The sequence below is a fragment of the Hemicordylus capensis genome, chromosome 2, assembly GCF_027244095.1.
Source record: "Hemicordylus capensis ecotype Gifberg chromosome 2, rHemCap1.1.pri, whole genome shotgun sequence".
Lineage (NCBI taxonomy): Eukaryota > Metazoa > Chordata > Lepidosauria > Squamata > Cordylidae > Hemicordylus > Hemicordylus capensis.
In genome coordinates this window covers 226,477,978-226,501,141 of record NC_069658.1, presented here as the reverse complement: position 1 = coordinate 226,501,141, position 23,164 = coordinate 226,477,978, and the positions used below count along the sequence as shown (strand labels likewise).

Below are 23,164 nucleotides of genomic sequence, written 5' to 3'. Positions count from 1 at the left end.
TGGCTCATTCAGGGAGTGGTGAGTGAGGCTTTTCCTTCTCCTTGGCTGAGGGACACCAACTCTAATTTCGGAGCATAAAGAGAAGAAGTAGTAACTGAGGTGTGTGTGTGATGGTGGTGACATATGGAGAAGTCCTTATTTGTGCGCTTCCAGGACGGACCCAGGTGTGGGTTTTGGGGTGCAGCTGGCCCCGGCTGTGGAGTGCAGGGGGGCACTCCCACCAATGGCAATTCTCCCCCTGCAAGGGAAGGTGGAAGGTGGGTGTGGGGACGGACTCAGTGGTGGCCAGCAACATACAGAGGGGGCTCCGATATGCCCCTGGCTACTGGTGAGACAGACAGGCCCCAAAGCCAGCACTAAGGTGAGCCGCATTAATGTGGACCATATAAAAGAAAAGAAAAGTTACACATCAAGAACTGGAAGAGGAAGAGGGAGGCTAAAGATGGAGGTGGGGGAGACTGACAGGCACAGTCTCCAATGTGGGAAATGGATGACCTGTTACAGGAAGTTAGTAGGAAATGGTCCTGAGTCTTTCCAGGTTGAAGGCTACAGTGTGGGGGAATCTTCTGTTCTGTGGGGTGAGGAATGCAGACAATTCCTCCCTTCTCAGAGAAAGAGAAGCCAGGAGAAACCTCATCCACAGGGTGATCTTTCTGTGGGGCAGCAGGAGCACCCTCCCCCCATGCAGATCACTGCTTCATGGAAGCATGGAGTCCCCTCCGATCAGCCCAAATCTAGCCTTCCTCTACGCTCCCTCATTCTCTCTCCCTCTCCTCTGTCTGGGGACTTTTTGTCCATAGAAGACACTTTCTGGATTTCCCTGCCTGGTGACTGATGATGCTGCCTCAGCTCTGCAGCTGATTGGCCTCTCATCTGGGCAACGTCCAATCCCCAGGGCAGAGGGGCAGCACCCTGGCAGGATTTGTCCCCAGGACCAGGCTGAGAAAGTCCCACTCTGGAGTTTGGTGGGAGGCAGACACTGTTGGTCCTTCTTTGTGCAGAAGAGGCAAGATGAGATCTGCGTTGGACTTGGGGGTCCTGCTTGTGACAATGGCAGGCCTGGGGGGCTTCCCTCCCCAGGTGCAGAGCGCAGGGCCAAGAGGTAAGTAATAATGGGGGGGGGGCTTCAGGAGCAGACTTCTCAATAGCATGGTGTGGTGGTTATAGTGCTGGACTAGGACCGGGGAGACCTGAGTTCAAATCCCCATTCAGCCATGATACTAGCTGGGTGACTCTGGGGCCTGTCATTTCTCTCTCAGCCTTACCTACTTTACAGGGTTGTTGTGAGGAGAAACTTAAGTTTGTAGTACACCTCTCTGGGCTCCTTGGAGGGAGAGGGGTATATAAAATGTAAAATAATAAGAATAAGAATAAGAAATAAGAAAAACAAGTTAAAATAACCGAAAATAAAATAATAAATAAATAAATAAATAAAATAATAATAAGAAGAAGAAATAAGAAAAACAAGTTAAGATAATCGACATAGCAATACCAGGGGATAGCAGAATAGAAGAAAAAGAAATAGAAAAAATCACCAAATACAAAGATCTGTGGCAGAAAAAGACCAAAATAATCCCAGTGGTAATTGGCGCCCTGGGTGCAGTTCCAAAAGACCTTGAACAGCACCTCAACACCATAGGGGCCACAGAAATCACCATCAGCCAATTACAAAAAGCAGCTTAACTGGGAACAGCCTATATTCTGCGACGATATCTATAACCATTGACAATAAAATTCAGCCATCCCAGGTCCTTGGGAAGGACTCGATGTCTGGATAAAACAAACCAGTCAATAAAACCTGTCTGACTGTGTAAACAAGAAATAATAGGTGGCCATGATTTGGCTGGGCCACTGGCCAAGGGCTACCTGCACCCCTTTCCCCTCCCCCACCCACAGTCCCCACGGCTCCCCGTAGGAATAATGAAGGTCCTGAAAAACCTGGCCAGGTTTGTGGGAGGATCTTCTCTTCCTGTAGCAGGGAAAGTTGCTTCTTACCAGAAGGGGTTGGGTGGGAGAGATCTGGCTGGATCTGAGAAGGGACCTGTCTGGAGTCAGCCCTGAGATGGTAACGTTGTAAAGCATGCCTCTGAGCATGCATGAAGTGCAATGCACATTTTTCTCCATTGCCACAAGGGATTATTCCATTTTCCTTTCACAACACTCCTGTGAGGTAGGTGAGACAGAGTGTGCATGTCACCCACTGGCCCCACATCACCCAGGATGGTGTCCAGCCAGGGGGTGGTATTCTAGCCCCACATTGGCACTGTGTTGTCACTAAGACAGTGTGTATTGTTACTGAGTGGCCTTGTTAGAAGGGCTTGCTTTGATCTTGGAATCAGCTTGTTAACCACCATTGTCAGGCCTTGTGGTTGTGACTTGGCCTGCCGTCCTCTTTCCAGCCGTGATTTCCTCTGTGATTAATCAAACCGGTCCTTTTTTGCCTCAGAAGAGAGGGCTTCTTCTTCCTCTCCGGAAGTTCAGTGGCAGCAGAGCAAGAGTTCCACCTGAGCAAGGCGCTTTGCAAAGGAGGCTCCCCCGCCCCCTTCCTAATTCCTCCTAGATTATTTCAAGACCGCCTCAGGCTACAGGCTGGTTGCTGGCCGGTTGGTCAAAAGTCCCGGAGGGGGTTCGGTCGGAACCTGCTGGAGTGGGCACTCCTGTCCTGTTGGGTGCGAAGCGCTACTGCACAAACCCTTCCAAGTTCCCCTCCTTGTTCCTGACATTATATCCATCACCCCCCTACCCTGAGTTGATCAAGCCAGTTCTTAAACTCAGTCAGTGGCAGGCTCTGATACACGCTCCTCCTTCGGCACTGCTGGTTTCGGGATTCAGGTGGATTGCCCTCGGGGCGGGGTGGGGTGGGGAGCGTTCCGAGCAGATCCATTCCACCTTCTCCACCGTCCCCTTGCTTCCTCTGTTAGGATTGCCCGGGAGCCGTTCCTGAGGCTCCGTTCCGCCTTTTCCCGGAGTCCCGGGCTGGAATCCTCCTCGAGGGAAGGAGCCCCCCTCCTTTTGCCTCCCCTCATCCCCTCCCCCGCTGCCTCTCATGGCCCCTCCCTCCCCTCCCTCCCCGCAGAGCACTTCGTCTACCAGGGGAGGTCCGGGTGTTTCTTCACCCCCCTCAACGGGACCCAGCGGGAGATCCGCTACCTGGTCACCTACATCTGGGGCCGGCAGGACTATGTCCGCTTCGACAACCGCGTCGGGGAGTTCCAGGCCGTCATGCCACTGGGAGAGCCTGACGCCCGACTCTGGAACAGCCAGAAGGACTTCCTGGAGATCAAGCGGCACAATGTTGACCGCTTCTGCCGGCACAACTACTATAACGACATCCCCTTCGTCCACGGCAGGAGTGGTGAGTCCAGCAGGGGCCGGGCAGGGGAGGCGGGGTGGGGAGAAGCCCCGGGAGGGGGGGTGAGGGGGGGTTCCTCCCAGGACTGTCCCCTTACAGCCCCCCCAGGCATGGCGGAGATGGGTCCGCGTGGGGGCAGGAGGAGGGGGAGCGGGGGGGGGGCGAGGCGAGGGGAACTGGGGAGGGGCAGTGCCGGTGGATCTGTGGCCCCTCTCAGCCGCCCACCCCCCACCCCGGACTGCAGTGGGGGGAGACCCCCTCTCGCTGGGACCCTCTCTCCTCCGTGCCCCCCACTTCAGGAGGGCGGGGCTGCCAGGCAGGTGAGCTTCACCTGCCTGATGAGGAAGCGCCCCCCCATCCCTGCTGTCCAGTGCAGGAGGGCTCTGAGGGGGGCCAGGGGGAGACGGGGCCTTCTCTGTTGTGGCCCCCCAGCCTTGGAGCACCCACCCTGAAGAAGAGCTTCGCCATGCTGCCTCCCTCATTGTTTTTTTAAAACAGCTTAAAACACACCTTTTTAATGAGGCTTTTTAGTGCTCGGTTTTTGGTTCTATCTGGTAGATTCTTTAGCTTTTTATAATTTTCAGTTTTTAGCTTTTAAAATAACTTCTAATTAATTTGAACCTAATAATGATTGTGGTTTTTAACCTGACTTTTAACTTGTTTGTTCAGTTTGGTTAACTTTATTACTTTTGTATCTGTTTTATTGTTGTAAGCCACGCCAAGCAGTAGTGCACTGGAGGGGTGGAGTATAAATATTTTAGATAAATATAAATAATTTCCTTCTAGAAAGCTCTTAAATGTCACGTAGCACACAGTGTGTAGAATTTCAAGGTGGATCGCTTCACATATTTTAAATTATTATTTTTTTAATGTAGGGAGTGTCTTAAATGCTTTTGCTTCATGGCAGAAAGTTACCACAAGGGGCTGGAACTGAAACCCCCACAAGGACTATCACTCAAACCTCACTAGGAGGAAACGGCCCTTTGCCTTCATATAAAGCAGGGCTGCTCAACTTCGGCCCTCCTGCAGCTGAGCAGGCCTGATATAAAGGGAGCCATGCCCTCACTTTTGCACCCCGAGTTATAATTGCATAATGGCTGGGCAGTGGGAGCTGGCGGGAGCCCAGGATCCTAGCATAAAGAATGTGGATTTTCAGTTAGATCGGTAAACCTGTCATTTTTAATTTTAAAAATTCATTACCAATCAGTGGGTGGACTTGTCCTCGCACACCTTCACATACTTGCTGTTATCATCATGTAGGGACACCATGTGAAATCTGAGAGCTTTCAACCCAGCCATTCAGCATTTTTGAGCTCCCAAAACATCCCCTTGATCTTTCTGGGGAAATTATTATTTATTCAGCACATTTATACTGCCTGCCTCCTAATGGTGCAGCGGGGAAATGACTTGATTAGTAAGCTAGAGGTTGCCGGTTCAAATCCCCGCTGGTATGTTTCCCAGACTATGGGAAACACCTATATCAGCGGCAGCGATAAAGGAAAATGCTGAAAGGCATCATCTCATATTGCACAGGAGGAGGCTATGGTAAACCCTTCCTGTTTTCTGCCAAAGACAACCACAGGGCTCTGTGGGCACCAGGAGTCAACACTGACTCAACGACTCACTTGACCTTACTACCAAGCTCTCGAAGCAGTTTACAACAACAAAACAAATTTTTTAACACATTTAAAACATATATAGAATTTAAAGTTAAAACAATCAATAAAATTCAGCTAAGACACCTATTAAAAGCTTGGCTGAAGAGAGATGTCTTCAGTTGTTTCCTAAAAACCATCAGGGATGGAGAAGCTCTAATCTCAGCAGGAAGTGTGTCCCACAGCCCTGGGGCAACTACAGAGAAGGGTCGCCACCAGATCAGCCGGTGGCACCCTCACCCTCAATAGGCGGCAGGGTTCATAAGTTCTCTTAAATCTTTGCCAACTTCAGTTATCCAATTACAGTTGGAAATCTGACAATGCCCCCTTGTGGCAGCCGATGTGCAATGCATGCATCTCCTCACTTGTGCATCCACCCCTGTCATGATCACTTGCATTTGCAGCACGATTCCTGGCCAAGAATCTGCTTCTCTTCCTCTCAGCACTTACAAAACAGAAGGAAAGTAATGTGATGCTGAACCTAAAAGTATCCTTCTGCAAACACACAATTTATGCTCCAATTGCCCATCCTTTAAAGCGGTTGTGAAGGGCAAAGACTTGTCAAAGCAAAGGATGATTTCTATGCCCGCCTGTATCTCTGTGTAAAAGTTCTAGAAATGGATAAAACACATCTCTAGACAGTAAATGTCAGACTGCCCTTTAAAGCATTTGCATGCAAAGCAGTTCTTAACAGCATGCAAGCAGCAGCCAGGCAGTACCACCCCAATATTTTATTAAAACATTTTAGAACAATTTCCTGATAAGCAACAAAGCAAGAAACAGAACAGATTATAGGTTAGTATTAAACAATGTCTAGCAATCCTAAGGATGATTTAGGTTGACACACAGGAGAAGATTATTATTATTATTATTATTATTATTATTATTATTATTAATTCGATTTCTATACCGCCCTTCCAAAAATGGCTCAGGGCGGTTTACAAAGAGAAATAACAAATAAATAAGATGGCTCCCTGTCCCCAAAGGGCTCACATTCTAAAAAGAAACATAAGACACACAACAGCAACAGTCACTGGAAGTACTGTGCTGGGGGTGGACAGGGCCAATTACTCTCCCCCTGCTAAATAAAGAGAATCACCACGTAAAAAAGGTGCCTCTTTGCCCAGTTAGCAGGGGATTAATTCCACACAACTTGGAAAACTCAGCTCTGTGGTGACTGAGAGGCAGGACTCCAAATCCTCCATACCAACAAGAATTCCTCCATCTTTAGAAGCTCTTGTTTCTCACCGAGATTCCTCAGGACACCCTGTACCTGTCTTGATTGAAAAAGTTATATACTACTTTTCAACAGCAAAAAAAAAAAAAGTGCGATTTTCCCAGCCAAAGGCATGAGAAGAAGGCTCCCTGACACAAAAGAGCTTGCCGTTTAAAGCATACGATCATGTGTATGCTCATGCTCACTCTCACTCTCACTCTCTCTCTCTCTCTCTCTGACACACACACATAACCGGCCATTGGGAGAGAAACTGTGCGGAGCTGAAATGGGAGGGCTGTTCCCCTCGAGCTGAATATAAGAGCTGCCCCTTTAAAGGTGCTTCTTGTCCACTTAGCATCTGGGCTTATCCACAGACGTCTGGCTCCTTCTCCAGTGGTATAGTCACAAATTCACAAGTGTGGGCGCTCAGCATGACAGCTCCCATAGCCACAGCCATGATCCATAGCCACACTCCCAATTCAAAGACCAAGAAAAAGAACTCTCCATGTTCATATTTTTAAATGTAGTGCTGTTGTGTAGTGTGCAAACATGCAGGCTGCTGTTGTGTTTAAAACTCTTTGAAAGGAAACCTTTCCAGAGTCTACTGGACAAAAGCAGCCCTACCAATCAGTTCTCTTCTGAGATGGTGATGAAAATGAAGCGCTGAAGAATTGGGAAGAAGCCCATCATGACCACTTCTAGTGGTTTCATTCTGTGGCCTCCCAAATTGGATTGATTCCCACCTTCTGGCTGGCAGCCTCTCTGGCCCTGGTGTCCTCAGCAGCACACTGAGTTCTTTGCCGCTGTAGATCAGCCCTCTTTCTCTAGTTGCTGCTGCTCCAAAGAGAGCTCATAAATTTGTATGAACAGCAGCAGCTCTCCAAGGTTTCAGGCAGGAGTCTTTCCCAGCTCTGCCCGGAGATGCCAGGACTGGATCTGGAACCTTCTAAGGATGCAGATGCTCTTCCACTGAACTACGGACCCTTCCCCTGAGGGGAATATCTTACAGCGCACAGATGTAGTCTCCCTTCCAAATGTAAACCAGGGCAGTGCCTGCTTAGCTAAATGGGCAATTCATGCTTGCTACTACCATCAGACAAGACCATACCTGCCCTCCTCTGAATTCAGGTGCATTCAATTGAGAGGCAGTGTAGTGTAGTGGTTAGTGTTGAGCTAGGATTGGGGGTGGGGGACACCAAATCCAGGTTCAGCCATGACTCCTTGGATGATTCTAGGCTAATCTAAGGAGAAATATTCAGGGGCAGATCAGCGATAGGGGGGAGGCAAGTGCATCCAGCCAAGCAGGAGAGGAGGTGTGACAAGATGCTACGATGAGGGGTAGATCAGTGGGGGGGGGGCAGGGAGGGGGTAGATCAGTGGGGGGGGGCGGGGGGGCAGATCAGCTGTGAGGGTAAGGTGTAGCCAGCCAGCCAGGAGAGGAAATGTGGGGCTAGGCAGGCAGCAGGGCCCTGGAGAAGCCTCCAGACAGGAGGACCTGGAGCCAGGAGGAAGGGATCTGCAGCTCTCTAATCCAATCACAGGCCCCATCCAGCAGCGCTATAAACAGTGAGGCCCCCCAATGGCACCAGAGCCAAGAGCCAAGGGATGGGTCCTCAGAGCGCCTCGTGACTTTTGCCTGGAGTCCCTCATGACTTTGTCCAGGGAGGCACCCCAGACAGACTGTGATGTAATAAGGACTCACATCAGTGCCAGCCTGGGGAGGTCAGACTACATGGCCAGCATCCTGGGTCCTCCTACCCATCCTGGCAATCTCGCTCTGCAAAAATAGGGTTGAGACAAGGATCAATTCCTGCAGGAGAGCATTCCAGATCCTACACATCTCCATCACTCACATTCATGCCCACAGAATGGACTGCAAAAATGTGGCATCCAAGACTGCGATGTTGGTGCTTGGAGGGGGGTGTTCGCTCTTGATTTTGCTATTGAAATGAGGGGAGAGGGAGGAGGGAGGAGTCAGGCCTGAACACTTCCTCATCCAGTCTGTGACAGGGACAGGGACTCTCATTGGGGCCATCAAGAGAGGCTCTGGTTTTTGCTGGTCCAACCAAAATAATCAGAGGGAAGACCTGCATGAATCAACTTGGATTCATATCCAGGCATCTCTCTGACCCCCCACACTTCCACTCTCCCCCACACACACACATACACACAGTGAATTGCTCCTCAGGCACACTGTCAAGGGACTGGGAGATGCAGTAAACCAGGGTGTTTTAGTCCCCTCCCTGTCCTGGCCTCCACATGCACGTTTGTCTGCCTAAGCAAGCCAGACCTAAAGAAGGATAGAGACTTTAGCTGGGGACCATCCGTTATAACCTGATAAGGAACAAAAAGGCCTAATCAATCACCAGGAGATTCATAGAAAGAGAATTAAAGCAGCCCTGGATCTCTTGCCCCCAGTCTCATAGTGAATGATCATCATGTATACGCCCAGATGGGGCAGGAAAATGGCTAAACGTGGTGGGCCAGGGAGCAGCCATTACCCCTCCCTTGTATGTAAGGCCACTAAGTTAAAATGCAGACCTAGCAGTCAGCTGTCCGCTTAGCTGCTTGCTTGCAACTAAGTCGCAATCACCCAGTCTGGTTCCCATAAGAAAGAAGGGAGAATGGCCTTTTATTCTGTGACTGCGGGAGTCTAGCATTGGGGAGAGGGAGCCATGAAGGGCTGGTGTGATGGAAACCTTGTAAGTTTTCCTATATAAGTCTGATGCTCAATTTGCTGTGCGTGCTTGCTTTGGGAATGATCCCCAGCACTTGTCTTCTGCACAGACTAAAGCTTTGACAGATCACCACCCTTGGTGTGTTCATTGGACTATTGCACACCAGGCACGAACCCCATTTTTGGGACAACAGTTTCCGTGGCGACCCGTTCCTAGTTAGTATGCAGTGTTAGTATATTTAACTATGATTTTCAGTTGAAATATCCAATTTAAAGCCATCTGTGTAAATTACCAATTCTGGTGAATTAAAAAGGGTGAGATTTAAAGTTCTAGAGCTGGTGGGTTCCATGGAGGGCATTTAGTCCAACTCTCTACTCAGTGCAGGGAATACTGAGGTAGAGCATCCACAACAGGATTCCCTCCACGATGATTTCGAATGTGAGGCTTGAGATGGGGTGAAAGGGATGAAATCAGATTATCTGAAACTGCCACCTAGTGGCCATGAGGAACAGCTGCAACTCCTGTGTGGCAAATAGTTGCATAATTTCATCAACATAAAACACATTAAAATGGGAATTAAAGCCTTAAAACATTTAAAACCACAAGTCTAGTTAAAAGTTTGGTTGCATAAGTGTGTCTTTAGAGACTTTTTAAAGGAGTTATCAGAGATGGGGAAGCTCTTATTTCAGCAGGGAGCACATTCCAGAGTCTTGGGGCAGAAACGGAGAAGGCCCATCCCTGAGTAGCCACCAGATGACCCAGCAGAGAGATTCCTGCCGGCAACCTTGGAGAAGTCGTTGCCAGTCTAAGTAGACAATACTGAGCTAGATGGACCAAGGATCTGACACAGTCTATGGCAGCTTCCTATGTTCACCTTGTATTTTGCCTGGGAAATTGTTAGCCAGTGTAGTTCTTTTAGTACAGGAGTAATCTCATAGAACCCAGAGACCCACCTGGCTGCTGCATTCTGTACCCACTGCAGTTTCTGGACTACGTGCAAAGGCAGCCCCACATAGAGTGCATTACAGTAGTCAAGTCTGGAGGGCTTCTCGGCCTGCCTGCGGAAGATGGAGCACAAGTGCTTCTGGACCCAGTGCTGTGCCTGGACAAGCAGGATGGGAATGTTGCGAGGAGGAAGACCTTTCCCTCCTGCATTGAATGTAAAGGCCCCCCTGGAGAGAGTAGGGATGTGCACGAACCAGTCCAGAGGCCATTTTAGAGGCCTCCGAACCGGTTCGAAGGTGGCACAGTTCGAAGGCTCTGCACCGGGGGGGGGGTTCTTTAAGGGTGGGGGTGCACTTACCCCTCCCGCTGCTTTTCCCCTACCGGCGCTTCTTTTAAAAAAAAAACTTCTTGAGGCGGCAGTGTATCTCACTGACTCCTCTGCCCCCGTTTTTGGCCGGAAGTGATGTGCAGGCACGATGTATGCACACACGCACGGTACTTCCAGCCACCAGTGGGAGCAAGGGCAGCAGGGAGGTACACTGTCACCCCAAGAAGTTTTTTTTTTAAGGAGCACCGGCAGGAGAGAAGCAGCGGAACAGGTAGGTGCACCCCTCCGCCCTTAAAGAACCACCACCCCGGCGCAGAACCGCAGAGGCATGGTTCCGTGCACACCAATAGAAGAGAGTGGATCTTGCCATACATATCCCTACTTCTGCCATTTCTAGGCTTGGCCACAGCAATGTGGTCTTAGTGGGGCTTGAGGACAATTCAGAGGCTTGGCTTGGTGCAGGATGGAGCTGGGTGTTTCTGATTGCGGGGTGGGTGGGAGATTCAGCCTTTAGAGCCCTGGGATCCTCAGACCCCTCCTCAAATGAGCCCACTCCCAGGGTTTTGACTATGGTCTCTTTTTTGTGGTGGTTGTAAACTACACTGAGCTATGCTGGATACCAGGTGTGTGTTTGTGTGTGTGTCCACATGCATGCACATTTTTATGCATGTGGACACCCCGCTCAGCTGCTTTGGTCTCCTGTGGGGCGGGGGAGATAAAGCAGCGGGGAAGGGTCTTTAGCAGCTGCTCTTCTCCCCAGAGGTGTATCTAGGGAAAATAGCGCCTAGGGCAAGCACTGAAATTGCGCCCCCTGTCCAAGCATCTGACACCCATCTTTCAGATAACTTTACCATAATATCATCTGAAAAATACAAGTCAGGCTCGTTAATCTTTTAATATTTCAAAAACTATTTTAGCAGTGGACTTAGCCAGACCAAAAAATGCTGGAAAACTACAAATTTCAGTATGCTGGGGCTCATGAAATACCCAAATACTATGTGGAGGTATACTTGGAAAACTAAACAGAAGTGCCTGTCTAATTCTCTACTATGTATTGTAGCATCACCATTACATAAGTTTTAAAAATTAAAGGAGAATTTGACTTTTCCCAGATACTCTGTAAATAATTAAAGGATATACAGAGTAAACTGTGTCACTGCTTGGAATATATTCTAGTCTTTCAGAAAGACAGTTAAAATGTGAGAAAGAGAGCAAGAAACTCCCAGTGGGCCTTAATATTAAGGATTTCACACTGATTCAAAGACAAATTCACCATTAATAGCCATATTAGCAAGACATCACATTTAACTCACTTATCACAAGAAGCAAAGTAAGAGCAAATGAATACAATCTTAGCTCATAAGCATCAGCTCAGTATTCACAAGCCCTGATTCTCTATACAAAGTGCCAATCTGAATATGTGTACAGTGACTTATATTATATATTATTATTTTTTTACCTGTAGCCCCTTTGGGGGGCTTCCTAAAGGCTGGGTTGTTTTTTTTTTTTTTGCAAAGGTTCCTCCTCCCCCCACTGGCCTCTAGGGCCTCACAGGGACCATTTGAGCATGTGCAGTGGCCATTTTTAAAAATATTTTTTTTAAAAATGGCCACTGAAAATAAAATGGCCAACGCGCATGCTCAAATGGCCTCTGCAAGGCCTGGCAAGACCTAGGGCCTCACAGAGGCCATTTGAGCATGCACGGTGGCCATTTTGTTTTTGACAGTCATTTTTTTTTAAAAAAATTAATTTTACAAAATGGCGCCCCCCTTCAAGTGGTGCCCAGGGCACATGCCCTGCCTGCCCTACCCCTAGATACGCCCCTGCTCCTCCCCCTGCATCCTTCTTGTGACTCTTTAGCTTCTGAGTGTAGCCCCTGGAACTGCATTTTAAGAACACAAGAACAGCCCTGCTGGATCAGACCCAAGGGGGCCTCTCTAGTCCAGCACCCTGTTTCACACAGTGGCCCACCAGATGCCACTGGAAGCCTACAGGCAGGAGCTGAGGGAATGGCCTCTCTCCTGCTGTGACTCCCCTGCAACTGGGATTCTGAGGCAGGGGCAGATCCGGGGGTGGGGGTGGGGTGCAAGGGTGCAGTTGCACCCCCTGTGAATTAATGTTGACTCTCTTGGAGATCGGCAGTAGAAGAAAGTTTAAAAAAGGGTTAACTTTTCTCCCAGCCCTCTTGGTTCTCCTGGAGTCTTGTGCTCCTCCCCTGCTTGGAATTTGTATGGAACTGCAGAGCCCTGGAAGCTGGCTGTTGGGCTTCCTCCAAGAAGGGAAGTAAAACATTTTGTAAGAACCAACCATTTGCTGTTGGTATGTGATTTGTTCCCCTTGGTCAAGCTGCCATATTGCTCTCTCCCCACCCCACCCCCATGAGTCAGTGCAAAAGTATTAAAAGGTTTGAAAAGAATGGGGGGGGGGAGGAATGCTCTGACAAAATGGATCTGTTTTTGTTCCTGAAGATACACTGCTTATAGCTCCAATCTGGTCTCTCTGTGTGGGTTTCTTTCTCCCCCTTCTTATTAAAAAGTATTTATATGCTGCTTTTTTAGCAACAGAGTTCTCAAAATGGCTTAAATAGCAAAATATGCAGAAATGGTTCTCTTAACATGTTTCCCCTTTTAAACATTACTATTTTATTTTGCTTTGTGCTTGTAACATGCTCCCCAAGCAAAAGTATTTTTGTACACTTGCTTCAAAATAAAGCTTTGCAGATCAGTTCAGAAGAAACTCATTTTTAAAACTCCTTTGGACATGAAATGATTGGTTGTCTTTAAATTCTGCAAAATTGGGGTAACTCCATATATGACATTCTGCTGTCCTATTTGAAATCTACGTGTGGTCTACGGCCACACTTACCTGAACGTGCCCGATCTCGTCTGATCTCGGAAGCTAAGCAGAGTCAGGCCTGCTTAGTACTTGGATGGGAGACCACCTAGGAATACCGGGTGCTGTAGTTTGGAGAGCCAGCATGGTGTATTGGTTAGAGTGCTGGACTAGGACCGGGGAGACCCGAGTTCAAATCCCCATTCAGCCATAAAACTAGCTGGGTGACTCTGGGCCAGTCACTTCTCTCTCAGCCTGACCTACTTCACAGGGTTGTTGTGAAAGAGAAACTCAAGTATGTAGTACACCGCTCTGGGCTCCTTGGAGGAAGAGTGGGATATAAATGTAAAATAATAATAAAAAATAATAATAATAAAAATTAATAAATCAAAATGGTGGTTTTTCTTTCTATGTTATTATTATTACGTTTATATCCCGCTCTTCCTCCAAGGAACCCAGAGCAGTGTACTACATACTTAAGTTTCTCTTCACAACAACCATGTGAGGTAGGTTAGGCTGAGAGAGAAGTGATTGGCCCAGAGTCAGCCAGCAAGTATCATGGCTGAATGGGGATTTGAACTCGGGTCTCCCTGGTCCTAGTCCAGCACTCTAACCACTACACCACGCTGGCTTTATAGTGTATAGTGTATAGACACACATTATACATTGTATATATACTGTAGTATATACACTATAGTTCCATATGATTTTTTGCTTAATTGAAATGCAGTCAATAGAAGAGATCAAACTGGATTGCATGCTGCTGTGATTGGTGTAAAAAAGGCTATTTGAATTTGCTTCTGAATTTACCTGCTTAGGATTGGAGTGCATGTGGCTAAAAGTCATATGTCTATATAAACGTATATACATTTATATATATATAAAAACACGACATATATATATAAAACACAAACACGACATATATATATAAAACACAAACACGACATATATATATAAAAACACGACACACATCCTGTTCTTCCTCCAAAGAGGTCAGGGAAGCGTACATGTTCTTCCTCACCACTTTTATCCTCACAACAATCCTGTGGGGCAGGTTTGGAGCGGGGAGAGAGTGTCTCAGCTAAAGTCCCACAGTGAGTTTCATGACTGAATGGGGAACGCAAGTCCCCCAATCCTCGTCTTAACACTCTAATCACTGCACCACACTGGTCCTCAGCTGCGTGCTTATTGATTGCAGGAGCAATCTGATGCAGGAGAAAAAGATTCGTTTTTCGGGTGAAGTAAACTAGTGGATATCTTTAAGAGACCATGAAAGGGTTTAGTTATCAAAATGTGGGGGAGCTGTGAGCCCAAGCCTTGGATCTTTTAAGTCCCCAGCAACACCTCGGTTAAGGGAGGGAGAAGTGGTGGGATTGTCCATGCAAAATCTGGTATTGGCAGGTATGTTCAGAATTTCTTCCAAAAATACAAAAAAGTATAATTATTATTAATCTTGGAGACCATGAAAATGACCGGCCTGCTTACCTGCGGTCTACGCAGCAAAGGGACAAGGTGAGGGAGAGCGAGGCATCCCGGATGGGGTGAGAAGAAACGTGGGGAGAAGCCACACCTGCAGCTCCTCTTCCTCCCCTCTGCCCCACTCAGACAGGCTGTTATCACTGGCTATCCGGGCTGGAGATGGGGGTTCTCTCTTGCTCCCTCATTTGAGTCCCTGAGGCTCTCTCTGACCCCCCCATCTTCTCACTCTCCCCCCCCCCAGTCCAGCCCCAGGTGACGATCATCCCCACAGAATACGACCCCTCCTCCCTCAACACTTTGCTGGTTTGCTCCGTCACTGGCTTTTACCCTTCGGAGATCGAAATCAAGTGGCTGAGGAATGGGAAGGAGGAAGGCAAAAGCAAAGTGGCCACCACCGACCTGATGAGGAACGGGGACTGGACCTACCAGATCCACGTCATGCTGGAAACGCACTTGGAGCGCGGAGACCTCTACGCCTGCCAGGTGGAGCACTCCAGCTTAAATGGCACCGTCATCACCGTGCAGTGGGGTAAGAGCCCTGGAGTTTCCCCACAACTAGATACCCCACCCTGGATCCTTCTTCCTGGGCTTCTGCAGCAGAGCCAGCCATTTGCCCAAGGGACCATCTCTTTGCCATGTCCTCCCGGGACCTCGAGCAGAAGCCCATGGGGCGTGTGGGGTGGGGAGCTGGGGGCTAGGGGTGACCAAGACTCCGAGGTGGGGCCATGCTGCAGATGCAGGACCTTGGATAGCTCCAAGCAGACATTAAGGACCTGAGAAGAGCCCTACTGGGACAGATCCAAGGCCTCTCTAGTAGGTATGTGCGAAACATTTCGGATACAAATCGTATTGTACCCAAAACAGCCTGTTTCGTGTGTTTTGTAGACAAAACAAAACACCCATTTTCCAGATCCAAAAGTTTTGTATACAAAACAAAACGTCCCTGTTTCGGCTACAAAATGTTTTATTGTTTCGGTCCTCCATTTTGTAGTGATCTCTGAGTCAGTCTCCATTTTGTGTTTGACATCTCTTTGAATTTCCCACCCTTCCATCCTTCTGATCAGTGACATAAATCATGGGCTGACCTGCTGACAATTCCCTCCTTGTTCCCCATTGGCTCTTTTGCTTATTCCCACTCTTTATTGACCCCACATTGGCCAGGGGAAGGGTTGCTAACCTATGGGGTGCTGGGTTCTGCTGTTTCTGTGGTGCTCTGAGTGTAGATTCTCTGGTAGCATATGAGAGTGGATTCTTGTTTTTCACTGAAAATCTCATATGCTACCAGAGAATCTACAATGAACACCTCAGAAACAACAAAACCCAGTACCCCACAGGCTTGTGGGTGTGGGTGTGGTTGGCACCCTATGTGCACTACACAACCCCTCGCTCTGGGCAACCCCAGTGCCCCCCAAATGAAATTATGGGGCTGCTGAAACCTCCATTATCCCCCATGGGAGAAATCTTAAAGACATGTAAACTTCAACAAATCACAAGAGATCAGCCCTTTGCCCAATTCCTTTGAAATAATTCTGGAAGTTTCCTTGCCCCCATTGGGCACTACCACCCACCACACTCTGCTCTGGGTCATCCCTTTCCCCTTGATTTGAAGCGAAACATTTGCTGGAATCCCCATTATTTCCTATAGGCAAATTCTTAAAGATGTGTAAACTTAAATAAAATTCACAAAAAAAATCAGCCCTTTGCCTAATTCCTTTGAAATGTGGGTGATAGCTTCCACCCATTGGACACTACCACCACCACCCACTCTTTTTGCCCTGGGGCCCTTTTTAAAAATCCAAATTGATTCGGATTCGGAAAATTTGGCTACAAAACAAAACAGGGCTGATTCGGATTCGGAAAATTTGGGTACAAAACAAAACGGGGATGTTTGGATTTGGATACAAATCAAAACAAGAAAATTCCAAAATGCACACCCCTACTCTCTAGTCCAGGATCCCGTGAAAGGAAACTAAAAATAAAGGCTTAGAAGAAAGCAGATAAGAAAACATCAAGTAGAGGAACAGATGGAGGATCTTGGACATTGAGCACCAAAATGACCTAAGTGCCATCCCAGAGACCACCACAAGAGGGCGCCTTGACAATCCCAGCTGGGAACCAGCCACTGATTTATTGTCACTCTCTCAGTCCAACCATCAGAGAGTGTCCCTCAGACCAAGATGTGATGCCTTACCATTGGCAGTTTTTTATGGGGAATTTCTGGAAACCCCCTTGGCCAATAGGATCTGCCCTTGTAGTTCGGGTGAGGTTCAATATGTCCACCATGCATTGCTTTATTGTTTTTTTTGTAATGACAGTCGACGTAGTCTTAATACTCCCTTGCTATTATATGATCCCTGCTAAACGTATGAATTGCAAAACAAGGTTGCTAAATTTTGTGCAGCCGCTGTTATGATCCTCCAACAATTAATTTCTACCCTTTAGATCTTACCCTAAAACATTTACTTTGTCAGTTTTTTGTGTAATAGATTTCTTGTCTGAATGTTGTATCATTTGTTGTGTTTACATCTGATTTATGATAGTAATGAAGTTATTCATTCATTCAAGTAGAGGAAAGATAAGAGGAAAGCAAGGAAGATTCCCAAGCAGCAAAAGAGGCAAGAATAGTCCAAGCGAGAAGTAGAATTGCAGGAGCAGAACTTCTCCTTCTCCTCCTCCTCCTCCTCCCCAAATGCTTCAGGATGGCCAGGCGGGCTTCTCCTCTTATGTCCTGACTGCCTCCTAGGTCCTCCTAGCCAAGGCCTCCGTGGGCCAAGGATTGATTTACTGAATCAATCTTCTTTACATTTATATCCTGTTCTTCCTCTAGAGCAGTGGACATGGTTATGTTTCTCCTCACAACCACCCGGTGAGGTAGGCTAGGTTGAGAATGAAGTGACTAGTCCAGAGTCACCCAGTGAGTTTCATGACTGAATGCGGATTTGAACTCTGGTCTCCCCCCGTCCTCCTCCAACACTCAAACCACGACACTATGCCAGGAGCAGGAAGCAGGTTCCAGGCCTGCCCTTTCTCACTCCCGGCTGCTGTTGCTTCTCTTTCCACAGACCCACAATCGGATTCTGCCAGGAACAAGATGTGGACGGGGGTCGTGGGGGTCGTGCTGGGGCTGGTCTTTTTCCTCCCGGGACTCGTCCTCTTCCTGAAGAATAAGAAAGGTGACTGGGATGCTTTTTGTGTTGGGGGGGGGCAGGGAATTGGAGCCTGGCCAAAGACCCACACACACACCCTTTTCCCCAGGGACAAGGCAGAGGCCTCTGGGGGCTGCTGCCTGCTCTGGTCCTAGGAGGTCCCTCCTGCTGTCGCAGAAATGGGCAGTATTTTTAAAAAATAATTGGAGGTCCAAAGGAGACTGGAGGGACCCTGGATTCAGTCCCAGGAAACTTCCCTTGTAGCAAAGGAAGCATCCTTTTCCAGACAGAGAACTTGCCCAGTTGTGTGTGTGTGTGTGTGTGTGTGTGTGTGTGTGTGTGTGTGTGTGAAAAGGAGTCGGGGAGAGATGACAAGGGGTCCCTCCGTTGAAACTTCTGGATGTGTTTTGAGAGGAGTATTTATTCCCCATGAAGGAAGCACTTTATTTCCAGATGTAACTCTTTGTGTGATGCAGCAGATGAGCTTTCCCCACACAGGATGGTTCCTCCTTGTCCCCTAATTAGGAAATGTGCCCCTGATGGTCCAGAGAGGGGGCCGGGTGGGGCCGGGAGGGTATTATCCTGGTCCTGACAGAGTCTTTTCTCTCTCTTTCAGGGCGGGGCATTCCACAACCTGCAGGTAATTTCTCTCTCTGCTCTTTCCTCTTGTTCAAATAGCCCCTGGCCCTGGCTGCCTGGGATGCCCCTGTGGTATTTCTGCCTGTTTTCCAGGCACAGACTCTACAGAACAGGAAGGTCCTCCCAGTGCTGGGCATTTTCCTTAGGAATGGGGAGGCCTGGCTCCCCCCTCCCCTGCCCCAATCCTGCCCCTGGAACTGTTTCCGTAGCCTGTGGGAGAATTTCCCACCTCAGAGGCTGTCAGGGAGGCTTCCTCAGCTAACGGAGCAAAGAGGCCCCTTTGGAAAATGGTGATTCTCTTTACTGAGCAGGGGGAGAGCAACAGCCGATTGTGCCCCCTCCGTGCATCGCCTCATTGTGCCACGAGCTTCGTTCAAGCTGATCCTGGTTGACTGAGCAGCCTGCCCTTAAATGCCTGGTGCAGTTCTTGCTCTGAATGGCCAGGAGATGGCGCTGTTGCTTTCCCTGACTCTGCTTTAAGGAGCAGTTTGATGGGGAAAAGAGAGCATCCAGGTGGGAATTTTCAAGGCCCTGGACACCCGCCCACCGGTATGCTAGAGCGGCCCATCACCACCTTGGCAGGGCTGATCCTGCCCTTTCTCCACTTTTTGCATCCCACGATCAAGACTTTCTCTCCTTTTTCTTCTCTACCTGCAGGACTTACCAGTTAGACTTCATAGCTCCAGCCGGATACCCCCAAGTGGAGAAGCATTTGTGTTCTTCCTTGCCAATGGACACCTTTTGTTGCTTGGCAGATGCAAAATTTGGAGGCAGCACAGGAAGAAGAGCAAAGGCCCGTCAGATCTTCTTCTCATCTACACCCCACCCTTCAAAAGCACCATCACTTATTTGCCTTTTATTTCTCGGGGGTGGGGGGGTGTAGTTGTATGTGAGGTGGAGAGAAACCACATGACGCCTTTGCTGCATTTCATCTTGTCCTTTTGCCAGTAGAGACTTTTGCACATGTCTGGTCCAGATGGCCACATCCTGCACTGAGCCTTTCTTGGGGAGTCTGGACTCTCCCTTCAGAGCAATAGGATCTTGTGGCCTTTTGAAGACTTCCTCCTGGGCTTTGAGATGCCACCAGTTTCTCTGTTGGTTTTGCTGTAACAGATTCACACAAAGGCCATCTCTTGTGAGTTGTTCCTGGAGCTCGTTGGGATTTGCTGAGGGCTGCCTTTCTTTCAGATTCACAGGTATAGATTATGGTTTTGATATTTATTTTAGCCACTGTCCACTGCAACAGTCATTAGAACAGTGTTGGGCACCACACCCTTTCACACAAGAAGCAAACCAAAACATAAGTAAATTAGGTCAGCACTCTGCCAGTTAACCCTCTCCTTACCTCAAGTGCAGTCACGGCCATAACAAGGTTAGAGGGTCCTGTGTTCAATAATGGACATTGGCCGCCCTTTTTCGCTGCGCCTCTGGTGCCACGGAAATATTTTACACTTTATTACTTGTGGACGGCCACCACTACCCCCAACACAAAGGCCACCCTATACATACACACAGCAGCTCCTTGCCCCATTCCCTTCTCCTCCTCCCTCTAGTTCATTCGTCTGGCCACCCTCTCTTGCTGCCCTTCTTGCTCTTTCCGCCCCACTGGCCAGCCAGCTTATACAACAAGAAGGGGCTGAGTGGCCTCTTTACTTGCTCAAGTGAGCAAAGAGGCCACTCCAGCCCTTACAGCTTTGCAAGCAGGCTGGCCAGAGGGGCAGCAGTGGGCAGCAAGGCAGGGGCAGCAAGACCCACGGCAGGCAGGGAGGCCAAAGCAGTGGTAGATGAGTCTGAGAATTAGCTCTATGGGGAGGGGGAGCAGCAGTGGCAGTGGTGGTGGGAAGCGGCAGGCAGGAGGGGCAAGGAGGAGCAACAGAGTGTTCCGTCCGACTGACTGTGGGAAGCCCGTGTTCTTGGAAGATGTCTGCCCGATGAGAGTTATGCCGCCGATCCCATAACAATGGGCTAAATGTAATGAAAAGATTTTTCTAATAAACCACCTTCTTTGGAAATCTCCCAGGATCTGTTCTTGTCCCAGATTGGCTGATGTGAGGGGCGAGAGTGTTGAGGAGAGTCTTACGGGTCAGCCTTGGCTCTGTGGGTCCCGCTGTCTTTGTGTCCCGCACTCTCCCTTTCTCCCGGATCCAAAGATAATTCAGTAGTTCACTGGGAAGTCTGCTCCTAGGCAGATGCTAGAGGTCTGAAACTCCCTTTTCCTGGTTTGTTTATCCCTGTAGGGCGGGTGGAGGTCAATTCCCCAGTTGTCCCCATAGACACTGATGATTCTGGTTCCAGGGACAGAATCCTTCCCCCACCTGCTAGCTTTAGTTGCTTGGTAAGAAATCAGTTAAATATATTGCACATTTCAGTGACTTCTTTGATCATTGCAATCCTCTTACATTGCCCAGTTTAAATACAGCAAAAAACTCATTTAAATACAGCAAAAAATTGCACTGCACAGCCTTGATGTGAGATTATTTCTTCTGAATCGTATCAATAAAGTTTTTTTCCCCAGCCTCTGTCACCTTAAGTGTGTTCTTCCTTGATATGCAGTGATTGAAAAGTGCCAGAATTGTAATGATTGGGTAGAGTATGGGTAAAAGTGCTTCCCCAAGAATGAGAAGAGAGGTCCTTGCCCCAGGAAGCCTGCAAAAGTCTCTTTAATTTTACCCCAAAATCAAGGTGCAGCCTGGACTAGTGTGTTCTACTTACTTGGCAGGGGTGGGGGGATTCAACTTTCATTTTTGGAGTAATTAGCCTCTACAGTCCCCACAGGAACAGGGTGAAATCAGCAATGGCTGCACATCTGATCAGCAGTTTTGCTCACTAAGAGTTCTGAAGCCAGAGTTGTGTGTCAAATCCTGGCAAGTTCTAGGTAGTGAGTGGCTGGCATTCTAATACCCAGTTCTCTATCATGTGAACTGCCTGAAAGTCTTGAAGCTATTTCCAAAACTGCATTCAGATCACTCCTGATAATGGGGCTGTACGGGTCCCTATCTATCTATCTATCTATCTATCTATCTATCTATCTATCTATCTATCTAATTAATTCTCCAAGATGGGCCATGTGTGGGGACGTGGTAGAAAGGAGGCGATTGGCTGACAGAGTTTGCACCTGATTCGGCAGTGGGGATTCCATATGCAGATAGGACGGAGGAGCCTTGGCACTGTGGTGATTGGGCAGTGGGAGGCAGATAAGGAGGAGGAGCCTGTGATGGTTAAGGTCAGTTGGAATGCAACTGTTACTGGTCGGAAGATTTTCTTTATTGTAGAGGAGGAATATATATATCAATATATTTTAGATAGATAGATAGATAGCAGGCAGGGGTCTGCAAAAAGATGGGTCATGAGGGAGGAAAGTTGTGTGAGTTAAATGAGGAAACAAGATGAACAAAATCTATTAACTCAGAGAGGGAAGGAGAGGGAGAAAAAACATGAAGGGAGGGGGAAGAAAGAGTGGGGAAGAGCAAGTGGAGGAGAGAGGAAAAGAATGGAGGGGGAAGAGAGACAGAAGGAAGGACAATGAACCGGCCTGAGCCTGTCAGCAGCCTGAGGGGAATGAGCAGCCATGGCAGCACTAGCAGCAAGGAAGGACCCAATCAACCACTGCTGCTGTTTGGGGCTACCGAGGCCATTGTCAGAGGGAGGCAGGCAGGCAAGGGACAGGCCCAGGTCTGTCAGCAGCCTGAGGGGAACGAGCATCCATGGTGGTGGCAGCAGCGGGGAATGGCCCGGTCAACCGCTGCTGCTGCTCCTGGAGAGAGGACCAGGAGCGGGGCTTGGGTGAGGGTGAAGAGGTCTCTGGGGATAGGGGGCTGCAGCTTGGCTAACAGGCGGCAGCAATGCTGCAGCCACGACCAAGAAGGGTGAGGGGGATGGAAGCAACGGGATGGAGGAAGAAGAGCAGGAGTGTGGCAGGTGAGGGTGGTAAGATCTCTGAAGTGAGGGGAGCAATCAAGTACTAAACAGATGCTCTAGAGCGTGCAAGAGTTCCAGCATTGAAGCAGAGATAAATAATGGCGGTGATCAGGATGCAGAGCTGGAGGGCCAGCAGGTGAAGCCCCTCCGGCCTGAAGAGGTGGGTGGACGGCGGACAAAGCCCCACCGGCCAGAAAGAGGAGGCGGTGGTGGGGAGAAATAATGGTGGTGGCGAGGAGATGGACAGATGGTGGGCAAAGCCCTACCAGCCGGGAGGAGGAGGAGGTGGGAGGTGGCGGCGGGATGGCCTGGCCCTGGCCCACCCAATGGGGAGAGCTGCGGGGGGGAGGGAGTGAGCGAGTGAGCTGTGGGGGGAGGGAGCTGGACAACTTGGGGTTGGGGGAGAGTGTTCCAACTAAGTGGGGTGGCCACAGAGAAGGCCCTCCAATGGGCCCAGGCACCAGGTCCTGGGACACTGAGGGCCAACTGAGAAGACCTCACAGGTTAGGATACAACTGGCTGAGAGAGGCAATCCTGGAGATATACAGGTGCTAAGCCCATAAGGGTTTTGTAGGTGAGAACCAGCACTCTGAATTGGACCCAGAAGCGGACAGGCAACCAGTGCAGTGAGCATAAAAGAGGTGTGACGCTATATTGGCACAATTTATACACCATTTTTCAACAAAAAGTTTTCCAAAGCAGTTTACATAGAGAACTAATAAATAAATAAAATGGATTCCCCAAAGGGCTCACAACAATCTAAAAAGAAATGTAAGATCAACACCAGCAACAGTCACCGGAGACAGTGTGCTGGGGATAGAGAAGGCCAGTTACTCTCCCCCTGCTCAATAAAGAGAATCACCACGTTAAAAAAGTGCCTCTCTGCCCAGTTAGCAGGGGTTAACTGGTTTGGATCCAATTTAACCATTTGTTGGTATCCAATTTGATCTTTAGGGGGTCATTCCCGACCCATTGC

The 23,164-nt window shown here is 48.8% G+C and overlaps 1 protein-coding gene and 1 pseudogene across 1 annotated transcript; both read left to right on the top strand.

Moving 5' to 3' along the window:
* The first annotated feature begins 951 nt into the window (after nt 1-951).
* On the top strand, nt 952-20,784 carry LOC128342957 (H-2 class II histocompatibility antigen, E-S beta chain-like). Its single transcript, XM_053291203.1, has 6 exons — nt 952-1,102; nt 3,077-3,355; nt 14,727-15,014; nt 17,548-17,658; nt 18,248-18,271; nt 18,928-20,784. The coding sequence occupies exons 1-6, from the start codon at nt 1,012-1,014 to the stop codon at nt 18,939-18,941; spliced, it is 807 nt and encodes a 268-aa protein (XP_053147178.1). The 5' UTR covers nt 952-1,011; the 3' UTR covers nt 18,942-20,784.
* LOC128348326 (uncharacterized) lies at nt 13,022-13,140 on the top strand (annotated as a pseudogene).
* Nucleotides 20,785-23,164: the final 2,380 nt, after the last annotated feature.